Source organism: Enhydra lutris, unplaced genomic scaffold (assembly GCF_002288905.1).
Source record: "Enhydra lutris kenyoni isolate GAN:26980312 unplaced genomic scaffold, ASM228890v2 scaffoldscaffold7, whole genome shotgun sequence".
In the NCBI taxonomy this organism is placed as follows: domain Eukaryota; kingdom Metazoa; phylum Chordata; class Mammalia; order Carnivora; family Mustelidae; genus Enhydra; species Enhydra lutris.
In genome coordinates this window covers 44,437,964-44,455,236 of record NW_019154091.1, presented here as the reverse complement: position 1 = coordinate 44,455,236, position 17,273 = coordinate 44,437,964, and the positions used below count along the sequence as shown (strand labels likewise).

General features: G+C 34.5%; 1 protein-coding gene across 2 annotated transcripts in view; it reads right to left on the bottom strand.

Annotated features, from left to right (window-relative positions):
• The window catches only part of LOC111142170 (phosphatidylinositol-4-phosphate 3-kinase catalytic subunit type 2 gamma), a 338,397-nt gene that overhangs the window by 61,150 nt on the left and 259,974 nt on the right, over positions 1–17,273 (bottom strand). For both annotated transcript variants that reach the window (XM_022495171.1, XM_022495170.1), the window contains 3 exons: positions 7,864–8,053; positions 7,238–7,359; positions 3,333–3,441 (listed from right to left, as the gene is read on the bottom strand). In XM_022495171.1, coding sequence (XP_022350879.1) covers positions 3,333–3,441; positions 7,238–7,359; positions 7,864–8,053 — 421 coding nt within the window. The remainder of the gene's footprint in view (positions 1–3,332; positions 3,442–7,237; positions 7,360–7,863; positions 8,054–17,273) is intronic.

Below are 17,273 nucleotides of genomic sequence, written 5' to 3'. Positions count from 1 at the left end.
TAGTAAGATTGTTGAAAAAACAGTCAATATACAAAATGAGTTATATCTATATACTGGCAAAAAGAACAAAATAGAATTTTAAAAAGGTAAAATAAGATATCAAGTAAAATAATTATTTTACGATCTTTATGCATATGACAAGTTATTATTGAGTAAAAATTTTTCTAAAGATTTAAATAGGTACATGATTGTGGGTTAGAATATATCAAGATGCATTTTCAACTAAAATGGAATTGACAAAGAAATAATTAAAATTTCGGGGTGCCTGGGAGGCTCAGTAGGTTTAGCATCTGCCTTTGGCTCAGGTCATGATCTCTGGTCATGATCTCTGGAATGGAGCCATGCATCAAACCCCCTATTCAGCAGAGTCTGCTTCTCTCTCCCTCTTTCCACAGTCCTCCCCCCTGCCCACTCATTCTCTTTCTCTTAGATAAACAAAATCTTAAAAAAAAAAAATTTACATGAAAATGCAAAAGTCCAAGAAGGGCCAAAATACTGCTTAAGAATAAGTATAAAATAGGAGAAGTTATTCCACTATATTTCAAGACTTATGATAAAGCTACAGTAATTAAGACTGTTGGCACAAGAGCAGATAAAGAGATCAGTGGCATAGAACATAAGAGCCTGAAGTAGACAAATACGTAGATGGATATTTAAATTATTATAAAGGTGGCACAGCAGAATAACAAGAAAAGGAAAGCCTTTTGAATAGTATTGGAACAATTCAAAATCTACATGGAAAAAAAAAAAAAAGATGACTTTTATTTTACACCATGCACTAAAGTCTACTCCAGGCAGATTGTAGGTTTAAATGGGAAAGGCAAAACAACAAAGCTTCTAGAAGATAATATAGGAAACTCCCTTTATGACATTGAGGTAGGGCATGTTCTAATCATATAAGAAAATACAATACATTTTACTATATTCAAATGAAGACTTTCTATTTATCAGAAGACATAATAAAAAGAACAAGGGGACGAAAGACAGAGTGAAAGAAAATAATTACAATGTATATAATTAACAAAGGACTTCTATCCACAATGTATGAAAAATACTATAAATCAGCAAAAGAATGTCATATAATTTAATAGTAAAAGGGCAAGAGACATAAACTGGCACTTCACCAAAGAGGATATCCAAAGGACCAAACACATGAAAAGGTGTTCCATCGCATTAGTAGTTAGGAAAATACAGACTAAAATGCAATGAAATGCTCACTCACCAGAATGGCTAAAATTAGAAAGACTGGCAATACCCGGTACAGACAAGGTTGTGGAAAATGGGAACACTTATTCACCGCAAGCAGGAGCCTATAATGTTTAAGATAACCATATCCTAAGATCCAGAAATTCTGTCCTAGGTGAATCACCAACCCGGGTGCATGAAGAGACATACAAGTAAAAGAAATGTTCATAATAGCATTATTTGTTAATAACCCCAACTTGGAGACATTCCAAATGTCTATGTAGAGAGGAACCTATTCATTGCAATACCTTCATGTAACAGAATGCTAGATAACAATGAAAATCCACATATCTTAGATGCAGTCTATCCCTGTGTTGCTGGTTTAAACAATCGTTTTGTCATCTCCCAGTTCTGGGGTTTGGCTGAGCTCACCCATGGTATTCTGGCTTGAGGTCTCTACTAAACAGTCATTTGGTGATTGGAGCTGGGGTCATCCATTCAAAATACTGTGATGTTGATGCTAGCTGCTGGCTGAAACATCAGCTGGGCACCGGCAGGGTGGTGTCCCTTCTACCAAATCTTTTGTAGACTTTTCTGGATACATGTTATACATGTATGCATGTATACAATTTTAAAAGCTAAAAATTGAAAAGAATGTAGTTCCAGTTCAGTAAAGAGGGCCAGGATCTGGAATAATAGGTTGTTGAGAAAAAAGGTCAATATGTATTTGGAAGAATATTCTTCTTATATTTGTTATTCTTTTTATTGTTTTTAGGTTCTCACTACCCTCCAAGGCTTAGCTCTAGCTCTTGACAACCTGGCCCTGACTTCTTTGCTGGTTTTAGTCTTCTTTTCACAGATACCTCACAAGAATGCTGACATCTTACTGAATTGTGTTTTTGCACCTTTTCATGGATCTCTGTGATAGAATAATGGCCCTCCAAAGATGTTTGCATTCTAATCCCCAGGACCTGTGAAGATGTACTACCTTACGTGGCAAAAGGGGCTTCGCAGATAACATTAAATTAACAATCTTGAAATGGTGAGATTATCCTGGATTATTCAGGTGGGTCCCATGTAAACACAAGGAGAGTCAGACTAAGAGTCTGAGAAGGATAGGTGATGACAGAAGCAGAGGTCAGAATGTACAATTGCTGGAAAGGCACAAGCCAAGGGATGCAGGAAATCTCTAGAAACTGAAATCGCAAGGAAATGAATTTTTCCCCCCTATCTCCCGAAAGATCCAGCCTACCAACACCTTGAGTTTTGTCTCTTAAGGCCCATTTTCAGGATTCTGAGTTTCAGAACTGAAAAAAAATAGACCTGTGTTGTTTTAAACTTCCAAATTTGTCATAATTTATCACAGGAGCAATAGAATCTAACGATATCCCTTCTTCTTTTTTCACTTATGACCTTTCCTATATTGTTTGGTTCTATTTGAAATACTTCCTTAGGCCAACTCTTTTTAAAACCCTATGACCTCACTCATGAGGAATTTAAGAAGTAAGGCAGAGGACCATAGGGGAAGAGAGGAAAAAATGAAACAAGATGAAACCAGAGAGGGAGACAAACCAGAGAGGGAGACAAACCAGAGAGGGAGACAAATCGTAAGAGACTCTTAATCATAGGAAACAAACTGAAGGTTGCTCGGGGTGGGGTAGGGGGGAGGGGGGGCAGTGTGGAGGGATGGGGTAAGTGGGTGATGGATACTGGGGAGGGTACATGTTGTAATGAGTACTGGGCATTATAAAAGACTGATGAATCACAGATGTGTACCCCTGAAACAAATAATACATTTAAAAAAAAATCATACCCGTTGTTAAAGATTAAGATCAGATGCTCTCTTTGAATCCTTTTTACTATCACAGTCATAAATAATTCTTAATCCCCCAAAATCTAGGGCACTTCCTAGCCTTGATAGTCCACTAATCACATATTATTTCATTATTTGAGGTCAAGGTGCTATATATCTTTTTTGCTGTTCCAGTTTTCTGTTCAGGAATTTTATACATATTGGGCATGCACATTTGTTGAATGAATATGAGTACAATAATGTTATCATTAAGTATATTTATAAAGATTCCTAGTAATAATACATAAAATAGTGGAAATTTTTATAAAAAACATAAAGGTAAATTGTAACATACGTTTGCAACTTCATATGATCCATTTAATATCTGTTCCATGTAATGATTTAGGTCTCTGAATCTTTTGTGGTCTGAATTTGTAAAAGGTAGGTGCCACCAATGAGGAAACCTGTTTTAAAAAAAAGTTATCTTCATTAGTTTGAAAATTTGCTTCTTAGGTTGTTTATGAATTTATAGCATCAGACTGAAGGGCCAATGAAAATATTTTTTTATAAATGAAACACATCATTAACCCTGAGGGTTTCATTAACATGGTTGTGGTCACTTGTGCTATTTTAACTTTTATTAATATTAATACTAATTTAATTTAACATATTAATTTAATTTAATTTATTAATATATATGTTCTTTCTTGCTATGTTTATAGAAGACCACACATTTTGTCCTTTAAATATATATGGAGGCTTAACAAATATTTTCAGAAATTAATGATTCATAATTTTTGAAAAAGGTCAGATTGTATCGTTTGTTTTGGGTTTGCTAGAGATATTTCTACACTAACTAAATTAAACAATTTACCAAGTGACATATGTTTCCATCTGGTCTTAGTCTTTTGGGGCAAAGTATCACTTTCCTTAAGAGTCTAACTTGCAGAACTCCCTCTGCAGTAGCCAATGATTCATCTTGATGGGTTAGATGTGATTAAGACCAATTACTAAGTGGAATGACCTTCTAATGGTTAGCATTTGGTAAAATATTTTGCTGGCTACATACATCTTTTTTGCAACTACCCAGCAGCTTCCCCTGACTGTGTCTTGCTGCTTGCTGCCTCCTTCACACTTCTGCTTCTTTGGTATCGGTATTTTCCTAGGGTAAGGAGCAGGAGGGATAGTGAAAGGCTGTCAGCAAACACAGACGTATGCAGGTATCAATGCAGGCCATTCCATTCGCTGCTTCTTGTTAGAAATGTTAAGGAAAACCAAAATAATGTTTGTGTATTTAAATAATTGACATTTTATTTTTAAAAAGTTCTCCTGCAGTTCTAAGGCATAAAGTACTAACATTTTTCATTCACATTTGATTATTACAACATTGATAAACAATTAACCAAATCAGAAATGCATTTGATAAACAGATGGATTGGGCAGGTTTTAAATATTAATTTTTATATCTGTAGATGAATTTTCCTTATTGTTAAAAGAAAATGGAGTTCAACATCAGTTCTATTCCTTCGTTTATGTTTTTACAGAGGTATGTACTAAAAGTCTTATATATAATTAAGCACAAAGAATTGAGAAATTTAGCCATAGTAATGTCATTCAATTGTTGAAATGTTTTTGAGTTGTATGCCACATATAATATAGCAATCATTTTATGAGAATGATTTTTCATGATCTTTCATCGGACAATGACATCATGTCCTGCCTCCGTTTTGTTCAGGCCAAAGATTAGGAAACTCTTGAGTTGCAAAGATATTGATATCTGATTATTACAATAATTCCTTTTTTTCAATATTGGTATTGAACTAATGTTTTGGTTTGCCTTTTATTTCATTCTCAAAGATTTTTTCCTCTTCAGGAATTCTGGATGGTTGGGAGATTCTGGATGGCTGGGAGAAGAGCAATGTTGAAAGCAGAAAGGGAAAGGAAGTCCACCCTTTTTAAGCAGGTTAATTTTAGAGAAGACCATTAATTTTACATAAGATTTCCATGCCTGTGTATTCTTGGAAGGTACCCAGAGGTATGAACAGTCTTCTTTGAAGACCACTATTATATACTACAACTAATTTAAATTTTATTCGTTATGATTCTAACTTTCTGATCATACTCTTCAGATCAGGTTTACATAATTCTTGTAGGGTTTCTCTGAGTAAATTCAGGAGTCAGAGGAAATCTTATTTTCATCCTTCATTTATATGCATCAATGGAAGCCTTAGCTCCTTTGGGACTGTCAACATACAAATATTGTCAAGGGCATACAGGAACTATATGCCCACCACCCCACAACACACATGCACACACATACACATTGCTGGAATGGTTTTAAAATCAATTTAAATACCAGGCAGTAGCTGTTGAGCAACGCATAATCCTAAGTAAAGCTGAAAATTGAGAAGAGGCATATGGAGGGAGATTATTAACACTTTTAAGGTCTTACAATTGTCCTAATATGTAGTACACAGATAAAAGTATAAAAGAGAGTAGTTTTTGAAACCAAAAAGGGCAGTCACTTAACAATGACCAACATTTTTTCTTTTTTGACCAACATTTTTTTAAAATCACTAACTAGGGGCGCCTGGGTGGCTCAGTGGGTTAAGCCTCTGCCTTCACCTCAGGTCATGATCCCAGGGTCCTGGGATAGAGCCCTATATCCAGCTCTCTGCTCCGCAGGGAGCCTATTTCCTTTCCTCTCTCTCTTCCTGCCCCTCTGCCTACTTGTGATCTCTGTCAAATAAATAAAGTCTTTTTAAAAAAATACAATAAAATCACTAATTAGTAGATTTTATTTATTTTATTGTACTTATTTTATTATTTAATAATCGTACAATGGCAACCACTGATGCTGAATTTGATATTTGCAGTCAAACTTTGCACTTTTTTTGCTAGCACCTTTTCTGTTATTCTATCAGATGTTTTTTGGTAATTCTTAAAGCTGGTGCTGCTTTTAAGTTTTCATAATAATATTCCTTCCCTCTCAGTCTCTTGAACATGCTCTTAATTTGTTCACCTCCTGATGCTTAAAGCATCTGTATTTCAAAATTCCTGTGACATCTGCAAGCACTGTTTTTCATAAACACGAAGTACTTCACTCTTCAGTATTGCACAGTATCTCTCCATCCATTGATAACTTTGCTTAGAGGTATGTTCTAGAAAGGGATTAAATCCTAAAAGCCTGGCAAAAATCCACATGTAAAAAGTATGTCAGGTCAAACCATAAGAGGCTCTTAATCTCAGGAAACAAACTGAGGGTTGTTGGAGGGGAGACTGGGTGGGAGGGATAGGGTCGTTGGGTAATGGACATTGGGGAGGGTCTGTGCTATGGTGAGTGCTGTGAACTGTGGAAGACTGATGACTCACAGAACTGAACCCCGGCAACAACTAATACATTATATGTTAATTAAGAAAAAATATGTTAGGTCAGATACGGACATTCACATTGTTAAAGGACCATTTACTTAACAAAAATCTCAGTATAAAGACAAAATAACATTTGATTTACCCTAAGTGCCAAGAGAATCTCTGGCTAGTTAAATCTTTTTAAAGTCAAGATACTCCTTTGGTATACACTGAATGAAGTCTATGACCTAAATTTGGTTAGTTCTAAGTGATGAATTTTAGCAGGTTTGTTTGAACAGAAGTAATTTTCAATTATATTCTTAATGTGTTTTTGTTTAGTATTTTTAAAATTGTAATATGAACAAAAGCAATGGTTTCCAAGATTGTTTGACAACGAACATAACAACAAATTAAATTTAGATAATCCAAGTCAAAGTTAATAATTCACAACAAAGTGAGTTGGTATTAGTAAATTTTACTTACATACTAACTGATATTAATGAATTGTTTTCTGGTACAGGAAATAAATATATCAGCACTTTTTACTGTAGTTATTTGTTGAAAGAGTAGATATATCCAATTTAGTTCTGCATTTTCAATTTCAATTTTATTTAAAACAGGCAAATAAAACAATTTTCCTGGTAACTGATGAAAAATTAAATCGCTTCTGGATTTGTCTGTCTACAAAATCAATGGCTTGAAGCAAACAGAGAAATTGCAAACCTTGTTCTGTTTTATGAGACAAAGGTTCTTTACTCTGGGAGCAATATAGACTCTGCTGGGATAGGTTCAATGGCATTGGAGTCAGAATGCTGTGTTGCTCACAAATAGAAAACCCCATAACCATAATTTTTCCTCATGTTCAAGGACAAGTACTGCAGGCAAAACACTGGGGAGGATAGTCCTTACTCTGGGAGAGTCAATGATGCAAACTGCTTCTGAAGTTGGCTGTGAAGTTTTGAAAACTGGTCAAATGATTTTTCTGTCAGGCTTGTTTCATTGTTACTGTGTGTCACCCGGATTAGATACAGCTGCAGAAAATAAACAGACAAAAATCAAAAGGTGGCATTATCAACCTGTGATACACTTTAAAATCTGGTTTCATGTGAGCTAAACAAAGCAAGAACCTTTCTGCAAAAAGCCATCGCAAGAGCTAAGAGATGCAATTTGTAAAGGCAAAATTACCTATAAATACAGTATACAAAAATATCGTAATCTTATGTGCTGGGAACAGACTGCCTAATTTCTGCTCTTTTTTTTTTTTTTCATGTGGACATTTTAATTAGCTCTTGATTTATAGTCTACCACAGGGCAGGAACTGTTCTCTTTGATGGTTCTCTACTAATAGCTCTGGTTGTTATGATTTCTCCTTAGAACATTCTCTTTTAATGGCACTTCTGCTCAAGCTGTCACTGATTTTTCATTTGCATAGTAAAAAAAAATTATGATATAAGGAAGGATGTGTAGCATAGTGAAGGGAAGTCTGAGATGAAGTCAAATGATACTTAAGTCAAAATAACAGAGTTGAGACTTACATGACTAGTTTTCTTGCTGAACCCTAAAATTGTCGCTCTTTGAAGTGACCTGGTTACATTCAGCATACAGGATTCCTGGGGCAAAGTCGGTGAAGTAGATTTAGCAGGGTTTATGGCTGTCATTTGTGCAAGTGTATGGATCAAGTTATTTAACTTAACAGGGAAGCACTCCAGACTTTCCTTTATTTTCCTAAGGAAATGAAAAAGAAAAGATAGTGAGTAACATTTCCCTGAATTGACTCATTTTATTTAAGATTTGTTTTCTTGTGTTTGTTAAAAGTGGAGGAAAACCTCAAGAACCATGTCTGTTTATTCGGAGCCCAACTATTAAACGTTATTTTTAGAAACCCCAAGTCCACGTCTTGAATTGTTATCAGATATAAAAGAAAACCATGTGATGAAATAGAAAACTAATTGTAATTTTATATTTTACCTTATTTTAGGTAAAACTATTTTTAGAAATGACTTTTAGAAATTTTATATTTTACCTTATATTTAGGTAAAACTATTTTTAGAAATGACTCATTTAAAATTTAATTTTAGTTTATAATTATTTAAAGTATTTAAATAATTCCAGAAATTAAAACTATAGAGCAATGTATATTTCAAGAAACTGAGCACCTATCCTTGTAATCTCTGTATTATTCCTTCTCTTCCCCATATTTAAATATTTAAAAATATATGGTTTAACTTTTATAGCTTTTTTATTTTATTTTTCTTTGGTTTGGTTTTGATGTGTTTCTGCTTTTTAAAGTCTTTTTTATTTCTTGTATTTGAGGTTTTCAATTATGTTCTAATGATATAAATGTCTTCATATAATGTTCTTTATCTCCTCTGTACCTTCTTCTTCAGTATCTGATTTGCAGTGTTGTCCTTTTGATCCCAGTTAATATTATAAAGCAAATGGTGTCCTTATTCTGTTCTTCATATGTGCTTCCTTTTCCACTTCCATTTTTTTATAGAGCTATTGTATCTACATTTTATAATATCTGTACTATACATACTACAAAGTCTCTCTTCTAGCACTGAATCTTAAATTTTCTACCAGGCATTATGTCTGCATCTTTGTCATTTTGACTACGTGAAGCTCATTCTCTAGTAAATTCCTCAGAAATTGCTCAAAGAAATATGTTCCTGAATTTTGGGTGTTGACAATAGTTTATGGACTGATTTGAAAATCATTTGGCTGGATACATCATCCTTGGCTCATATTTCTCTCTTTTCTTTAACAAAAGATTTTATTTATTTATTTATTTGGGAGTGAGAGCACAAGCAGCTGGGGGTGGGGAGGATGGGGAGGTGGGATTGGAGGGACAAGCAGATTCCCTGCTGAGCAGGGAGCCTGACATAGGTCTCTGTCCCAGGACCCTGAGATCATGACCTGAGCTGAGGGCAGATGTTTAACTGACTGAACTACCCAGGCAGCCCTTACATTTCCTTTTTTGAGTGCCATTAAAACATCATTCCATTTTCTTTTGGAATAAAGAATTAGTATCCCAGGGCGCCTGGGTGGCTCAGTTGGTTAAGCGACTGTCTTCGGCTCAGATCAAGATCCTAGAGTCCCAGGATAACAAATAAACAAAACCTTTAAAAATAAATAAATAAATAAAGAATTAGTATCCCAAACTGATAACATACTGAACTTCTTTCTCTTATAAATAATTTGGTCTTTTTACCTGGATGCTTGAAGAAAGTTTCTTTTTCTTCAAAGTCCAATAGGTTTCTAAAATATGTTTCATGTTGGTTATTCTAGGTAATTTTGCCAAATATTCAATGTGTTTTAATGTAATTTCAAGCCCTTTGACTTCAGAAAATGTAATTATGGTCCTAGTATTTATTAAAGTACTAAATAAAGGGCCATCTGGGTGGCTCTGTCAGTTAAACATCTGAGTCTTAATTTTGGCTCAGGTCATGATCTCAGGGTCCTAAGGTCAAGCCCTGCGCAGCATGGATCCTGCTTGAGATTCTCTTTCTCCCTCTCCCTCTGTCCCCTTCCAACACTGCACTGTTTCTGTCTCTCTAAAATAAGTAAATAAATTTTAAAAAAATACTAAATAAATAATTTAGTTGTGATACCATTTTAATATATTACTTTGGTTTTCTATTTCAGGAAATTTCATTATGTATATATATGCTGGCTTTTCATTGCTTTTACTTAAAAGTCCTCCTTTTGTTCCTTTTTTTCTCCGGAGGCATCTGTTATATTGTCATGTTTATTCTGTGTTCCTTCTGGTTTGCTTTTAAAATTGTTTTCTTTTCCCAGAAATGAACCCACAACTATATGGCCAATTAATCTTTGACAAAGCAGGAAAGAATATCCAAAGGGAAAAAGTCTCTTCAACGCATGGTGTTGGGAAGACTGGACAGCAATATGCAAAAGAATGAAACTGGACCACCTTCTTAAACTATACACAAAAATAAACTCAAAATGGATCAAAGGCCTAAATGTGAGAACCTGACACCATAAAAATCCTGGAAAAAAACACAGGCAGTAACTTCTCTGACACTGGCTATAGCAACTACTTTCTAAATCTGTCTCTTGAGGTGAGGGAAACAAAAGCAAAAATAAACTATTTGCACTTCATCAAAATAAAAATCTTCTACACAGCAAAGCAAATAATCAGTAAAAGTATAAGGCAACCTATGAAATGGGAGAAAATATTTGCAAATGACATATCTAATAAAGGGTTAGTATCCAAAGCTGTATAAAGAGCTTATAAAACTCAACACCCAAAACCCAAATAACCCATTTTAAAAATGGACAGAAGACATGAAGAGACATTTTTCAAAGAATGCATACATTTGGCCAATAGACACATGGAAAGATGCTCAACATCACTGATCACTAGGGAAATGCAAACCAAAATTAGAGAGAAATATCACCTCCCATCTGTCAGAATGTCTAAAATCAACAACACAAAGAACAACAGACATTAGGGAGGATGTGGAGAAAGGGGAATCTTCTTGCACTGTTGGTAGGAATGCAAGCTGGTGCAGCCACTGTGGAAAACAGTATGGAGGCTCTTTAAAAAGTTAAAAATAGAACTACCCTATGGCCCAGAAATTACACTACGGGGTATTTACTCAAAGAATACAAAGATACCAACTGAAATGATACATGCATCTCAGTGTTTATGGCAACATTATCTACAATAACCAAATTATGGAAAGAGCCCAAATGTCCATTGACTGATGAATGTGGTATATACAACAGAGTATTATTCAGCCATTAAAAAAGAATGAAATCTTGTCAATTGCAATGACAGATGGAGCTAGAAACTATTAAGTTAGGAAAAACAAGTCAGTCAGAGAATGATAAATGCCATACGATTTCACTCATATATAGAATTTAAGAAACAAGCAAAGGGGAAAAGAGAGAGAGAGAGGCATCCCAAGAAACAGTCTTAACTATAGAGAACAATCTGACAGTTACCAGAAGGGAGGTGGATGGGGGGATGGGTTAAATAAGTGATGCGGATTAAGGTGTGCCCTTGTGATGGGCACCAGGTATCGTATGGAAGTGTTGATTCGCTATAAATTAACTAACATTACACTGTATGACCTGCAACTATTATTAAATGTATTTTACTAACTGGTATTAAATAAAAGCAGAAAAATGAAATTTAAAGAATTATGTTTTCTTTTACTTTTCTTTCTTTCTTGGGTTCCATCACCTCATTTCTTGAGTTTTTCTAATTGTGATATATATTTTTCTTTCATGTCTTTATCGTTGCCTTGATTGCTTTTATCTCAATTTGAAATATAAAGATACAATTTCTTCCTTTGGTGGGAATGTCTTTCTGGCATACTTCATTGTAGGGATTTTGTTTTACATCTTATTTCCTTATTTCTCATTGTAATTTTGTATGACAGTCAAACATGATCCATTTGCTTGGTTATTTTAATATGAAATTTGCACTCCTGAAATTTCAGTAAGGAGTAAAAGGTCTTTGAGGGTCCCTTTTCTTTTGTTATAACACAGTGATAAAAAATGTCATTTCATATTTTCTGAGATATGATTCTTTTCCTTAACCCCTCGCCCCCAGTTTTTTCTGGACTTTGGTTTTCCTTTTCTCCTATGATCTTTCTCGTCTCATCTTGGAATATACATCTAGCAGTTTCTCTTTAGTGTAGGACTTTTTCCTGAAAGGAAGCTCCAGTTACCTTTGAAAGCTCATAAAGTGCTCTGACATTTTCAGATCTGCCACAGAAACCCTTGCCCATCCCAGTGAACTGGAATGTATAAAAATGCTTCCCAGTTTTAGCTGCTATTAGAGATTGGTCTGCTCAGCTTTCCAGTGAGTACCTGTGGGGTCTTTGGATCCTGTACTCAGGTCAGTCAGATGATCTATTGCTTCTTTAGCTTCTTCCCATGACATGCTGATATACAGATCTTATAACTGAATGGTTTGTCCTACCTGCTTATATTTTAAGGTTCTTGGGAATACTTTCTTGCATAGTTTTGTTGTAGATATTGCCCATAGTTTTTGAGTTTTGTTACCCTATCTCTTATGTCTGTTTTACTTGGAAGAGATTCAGGAACATTAAAAAACTTTGACTTGTTATAAAATATAATTCAAGCAACACAGTAAAATATGAAGTAAAATGGGAAAGGTTCCCTTCATCCTTCCTCCAGTACCACTCTCCCCCAGAAATAACCACTAGAAACAATTTGATTTTTTTTTCAATTTGATACATTTTTTTTAGCTTTCTTCTACATTTGTGCAAACAAATAGATAGGGGCATATATATACAGTATCTTTACTCCTACTACATGCCAGGGGCTATTCTAGTATTGGGATATAGCTCCCTTTATAGAGTTTATAATTTCTCCCTTTATAGAGTTTATATAATGTGAAATTCAGACAATAGTGAAATAAACACTTAAAAATAAAGGATTTGAGAAAGTAATATATGCTATAAAGAACACTAAGCTAGAAATTGTAGAGAGGGAATAAAAGGTAGGTAACGGTGTTGCAATGGGTCATCTCACTGAAAAGAGAGTTGAATGATTGGACACAGATCTTGATTTGTCAAAATTGTAGGCCATGGGGATTTCTGATGGAGGACATTTGAAGCAGAAACAACAGCTAGTCTAGAAACTCAGAGGTGGATGGGTGACTGGCATTTGGCAGATGGCAAAGAATGGCTGATACAGTGAGGAAAGGAAGAATGGAATTAGACAGACAAAAAGAGCGCCATTTTGTAAGGACTGTGATGTTGTGTGAGATAGAAGTAAAAAAGACAGGAGTCAAAAATCACAATTTAGAGTGTTTTAATCTGCTGTTTTAACTTAGCAATACATTTTGGAAGAAACATTTTAGAGTAAATGGTACATAGTAAGTGGCCCCAAAATATCTGTTGAATGAACAATCTTTCTAATTCAGAACACAGACTTAGACCTATTTTTGAAATGACCACACAATATCTGAAAGTATAGATGTACACTCATAAATCTAACCGATTTTTTTAGTGCAAAGACTATTTTTTCCTTACGGATTCAATTTTGTCCAATACTAAGCCTCTCTGTATATGCCTAGGCCTGCTTCTGGCTTCTTCATTGTGTTTCACTTGTCATTTGTCCATTTCTGTGTCAACACTACACTTACTCAAAAATTGGAACTTATAATAAGTCTTGAAATCCACAAGCTCTTTTATCTTTTAATTCTTTAGATATTTTTTTTCACTATTTTAGGTCCTCTAATCTCCCAAACATATTCTACTTTTATTATTTTATTTAAATTCAAATTAGTTAACATACAGTGTGGTGTTGGTGTCAGGAGTGGAATTTAGTGATTCATCACTTACATATAACCCCCAGTGCTCATCAAATGCTCCCAACCAATGCCTTCCTTAATGCTCATTCCCCATGTAGCCCATATCCTTACCCAACACCTCTCTAGCAAATCTGTTTGTTTCCTAAGTGTCTCTTATGGTTTGCTTCCCTCTTTGTTTTTATCTTATTTTATTTTTCTTTCCCTTTCCCTATGGTCATCTGTTTTGTTTCTTAAACTCCACATGATTAAAATCATATATTTGTCTTTCTGACCTATTTTGTTTAGCATAATACACTCTAGTTCCATCTACATTGTGCCAAATGGCAAGATTTCATTCTTTTTGAATATATATACATATATATATGTATATATGTATATATGTATATATATACATGCCACATCTTCTTTATCCATTCATGTACATTTGGGCTCTTTCTATAACTTGGGTATTGTTAATAGTGCTGATATAAACAATGGGATGCCTGTGCCACTGTGAATTAGCATTTTTGTATCCTTTGGATTAATACTTGGTAGTCCAATTGCTGGGTTATAAGGTTGTTCTATTTTTAACTTTTTTTTATTGTTTTTTTTAAATTTATTTTCTTTTTAAAAAGATTTTATTTATTTATTTGACAGACAGAGATCACAAGTAGGCAGAGAGGCAGGCAGAGAGAGAGAGCGGGGGGAAGCATGCTCCCTGCCAAGCAGAGAGCACAATGCGGGGCTCAATCCCAGGATCCTGAATTCTTTTTATTCCATTTTTTTGATTCACTAGGATTATTTTATTTGTTGTCTTATTCAAATGGAAAATAACAATATAATGAAACTTAAACATAGGGGTTTACTTATCAATATAAAGGCATTATTATCTTTTTTCCTGACATTAATGGGAATGCTTATAATCTTCCACTTTTAAAAGTATGATGTTTATCTAAGTTTCCTTCTATTTGAGCTAACTAAAATTTTCTAAGAGGAATGGATGTTGAATATAATTAAATACTACTTTTCTGGGTTGGCATTTATCAAAGTTATCATGCAATGGCTTTTTTTTTTTTAAGATTTTTTATTTATTTGATAGACAGAGATCACAAGTAGGCAGAGAGGCAGGCAGAGAGAGAAGAGGAAGCAGGCTCCTTGCTGAGCAGAGAGCCTGATGTGGGGCTCAATCCCAGGACCCTGGGATCACGACCTGAGCCAAAGGCAGAGGCTTCAACCCACTGAGCCACCCAGGTGCCCTGCAATGCCTTTTTTAAGACTGATCTGCCATGTCTTCAGTGTTAACAATGTAGTTCAATAATGTTTAATAATTTTCTCCTCAATTTTATAAAGCTTCAAACCCATTTATCTTGTTCTGGTATTAGACTCTTTAAAATAAATTCCCAAATTTTCCATTAATATACACCGATTTAAGCCAAAATTTGCTAAGAAAGTTAAAATATGACTCTGATCATTATTCATTTCCACAGTGTTCATGTTTCTAAAGATACTCTTTGACTTTATGAATTTATGGGTTTATTGTGTAGTATAAAACATTAATTTCTTTTCTCATTCATAGTTTAAAGAATGAAGATAATAATAGTAGTATGAGTACAATGTTAATCATGATTTATGGAGACTCACCCATTCATTCATTCATTTAACAAATATTTACTGAACATATTTCATGTGTTGAAGTGGAAACTCCAGGGTGACAGCATGTACTCACTTCTCGTGAAGATCAGCTGTGAACCCCAAGGCCTAAGTTCCGATGTACTCACCTTCACAAAATCTCAGCTATGTCCATGCCTTACTCTTATATTGTCTAACAGTCAAGGCGAAGGATGAACTTTTATGATAAGCCTATAGCTTAGGGTAGACTTTCACCTAAATCGGTCTCCTATCTCATGGGTGACAGATTTAACAGGTCAGATAAAATAGCTCTGTTAAATATAACCCAGTTTGGGACCGGGGACTGAGAGTAGTAGGTTTCAGGCCTCTGCAAGGATCTGATTTATGCAGATGGTAGTCCTGTGATTTATTTTAATGGTAGCATCAGCAGGATTATATTTTGGAGTATCCTCATATTACAGGTTCAGAGCAGCAGTTGGAAGGACCCAGATCTTAAATTTCTTAGAGAAAACCTCCAGATCATTCTGATAAACACTTCTAACTCCCTGCCAGGCACTGTTCTATGTGCTGGAACATAGAGGTAGACAGAAATCAGATTTCTGCCCTCAGGGAGTATATATCCTTTGGCAAGGACTGCACTGAATGCCTTATGTTAATCTTTTCATCCTTATAGGGAAGCAAAGAATTGTTTCAGCAATAGATTTTAAAAAACAAAAAACAAAAAACAAAAAAGGTTAATTGAATACCAAAGATGACATTGAGAGGTAGTAACCGAGAATTTCAGCTCATGTTTATCTGATTCCCAACTCTTTGCTCTCATTGTAGATTATTTATAACAAATAGTCTTTCAACTTTGACTTAGCCAACAAATAGATTTAGCATGCAATTCTTAGGAGGAATAAAGGCACTAAAATAAATAAAAACAACCCTTAGGAAAACATTTAACAGTATTTTTTATAGTCAGGGAACATAGTCCAAAGGGTTATACAGTAACCACAAAATCTTAAGCCTTAGATCCTATCTTAAAAATGTGTATAAAATTTATTCTGCTTCATAACATATTCACCTTTTCATATGACCTAAATATTTTAAATTGCTTATCATTAGAAACAACTGCTACTAACAGGTTTCCTGGCTATGTATATGTGTGAATGAGCAATTGAGTTTATCAGTCTTGGAAAACGGTTGAATCCAGGAGGTCTGATCTTCCACATCAGGTTCAACATACAGACAGAGAACAGTAGTGGTTTTTTTTTCTTCCTCAGATTAAATGTTGTAATATTTTTTGAACTCGCATTTATATTAATGTGTGAGTGTAAGAGGCAAAAATTTTTCGCTGCTTTGTAAGCCATATCAGAATAACCACCGAGGAGAGGTGGAACGGCAGTTGAGAAAGTTTCTGAGGCAACAGGATGGAAATTTCAAGGGCATTATTTCTATTGCTGAAGTTGTTTATAACATTTTGTGGTTTGATAGGATACCTGGTTTACTAGTCAGTCTCTTTAATAGTCTGAGGGAAGTATTTCTCAAAAGACTTTATCTGTGAAGGAATTTGCATAAGAACATTCTTATTTTACCACTGACTCTGTAATTTTATCATATATATATACAGAAGAGTTTCAAGTGACTCATACTCCCCATGAACTAATTTCTTCATCTAACCTCCAAACTTCATTTTCGTTGTATTGATTTTGGCATGTGTGATAAACACATTACTTTTTTTTTCTTTTTATATTGGAGTTAGTGATGGAGTGTCCAGCTTTGTGAGTCATTTTTACAATTCAGAGGGAACAATGACTTAATATAACTTTGTCACAATTTCTTTTATTCCATGAAGAAAAATAATAGTTCAATGTTGAATTTGAAATCTCTGAAATATCTGCCCAACACTTTCTCATACTTAAGCCTGTAAAGTGTGCTACCAAGATAATTCCTACTTTGTTCTAAGTTTATACTGGAACAATAAATATTCAAATCCATATTTTTTAACCAAAAAACCAATACCATTATGAAGTGAATTCAGTG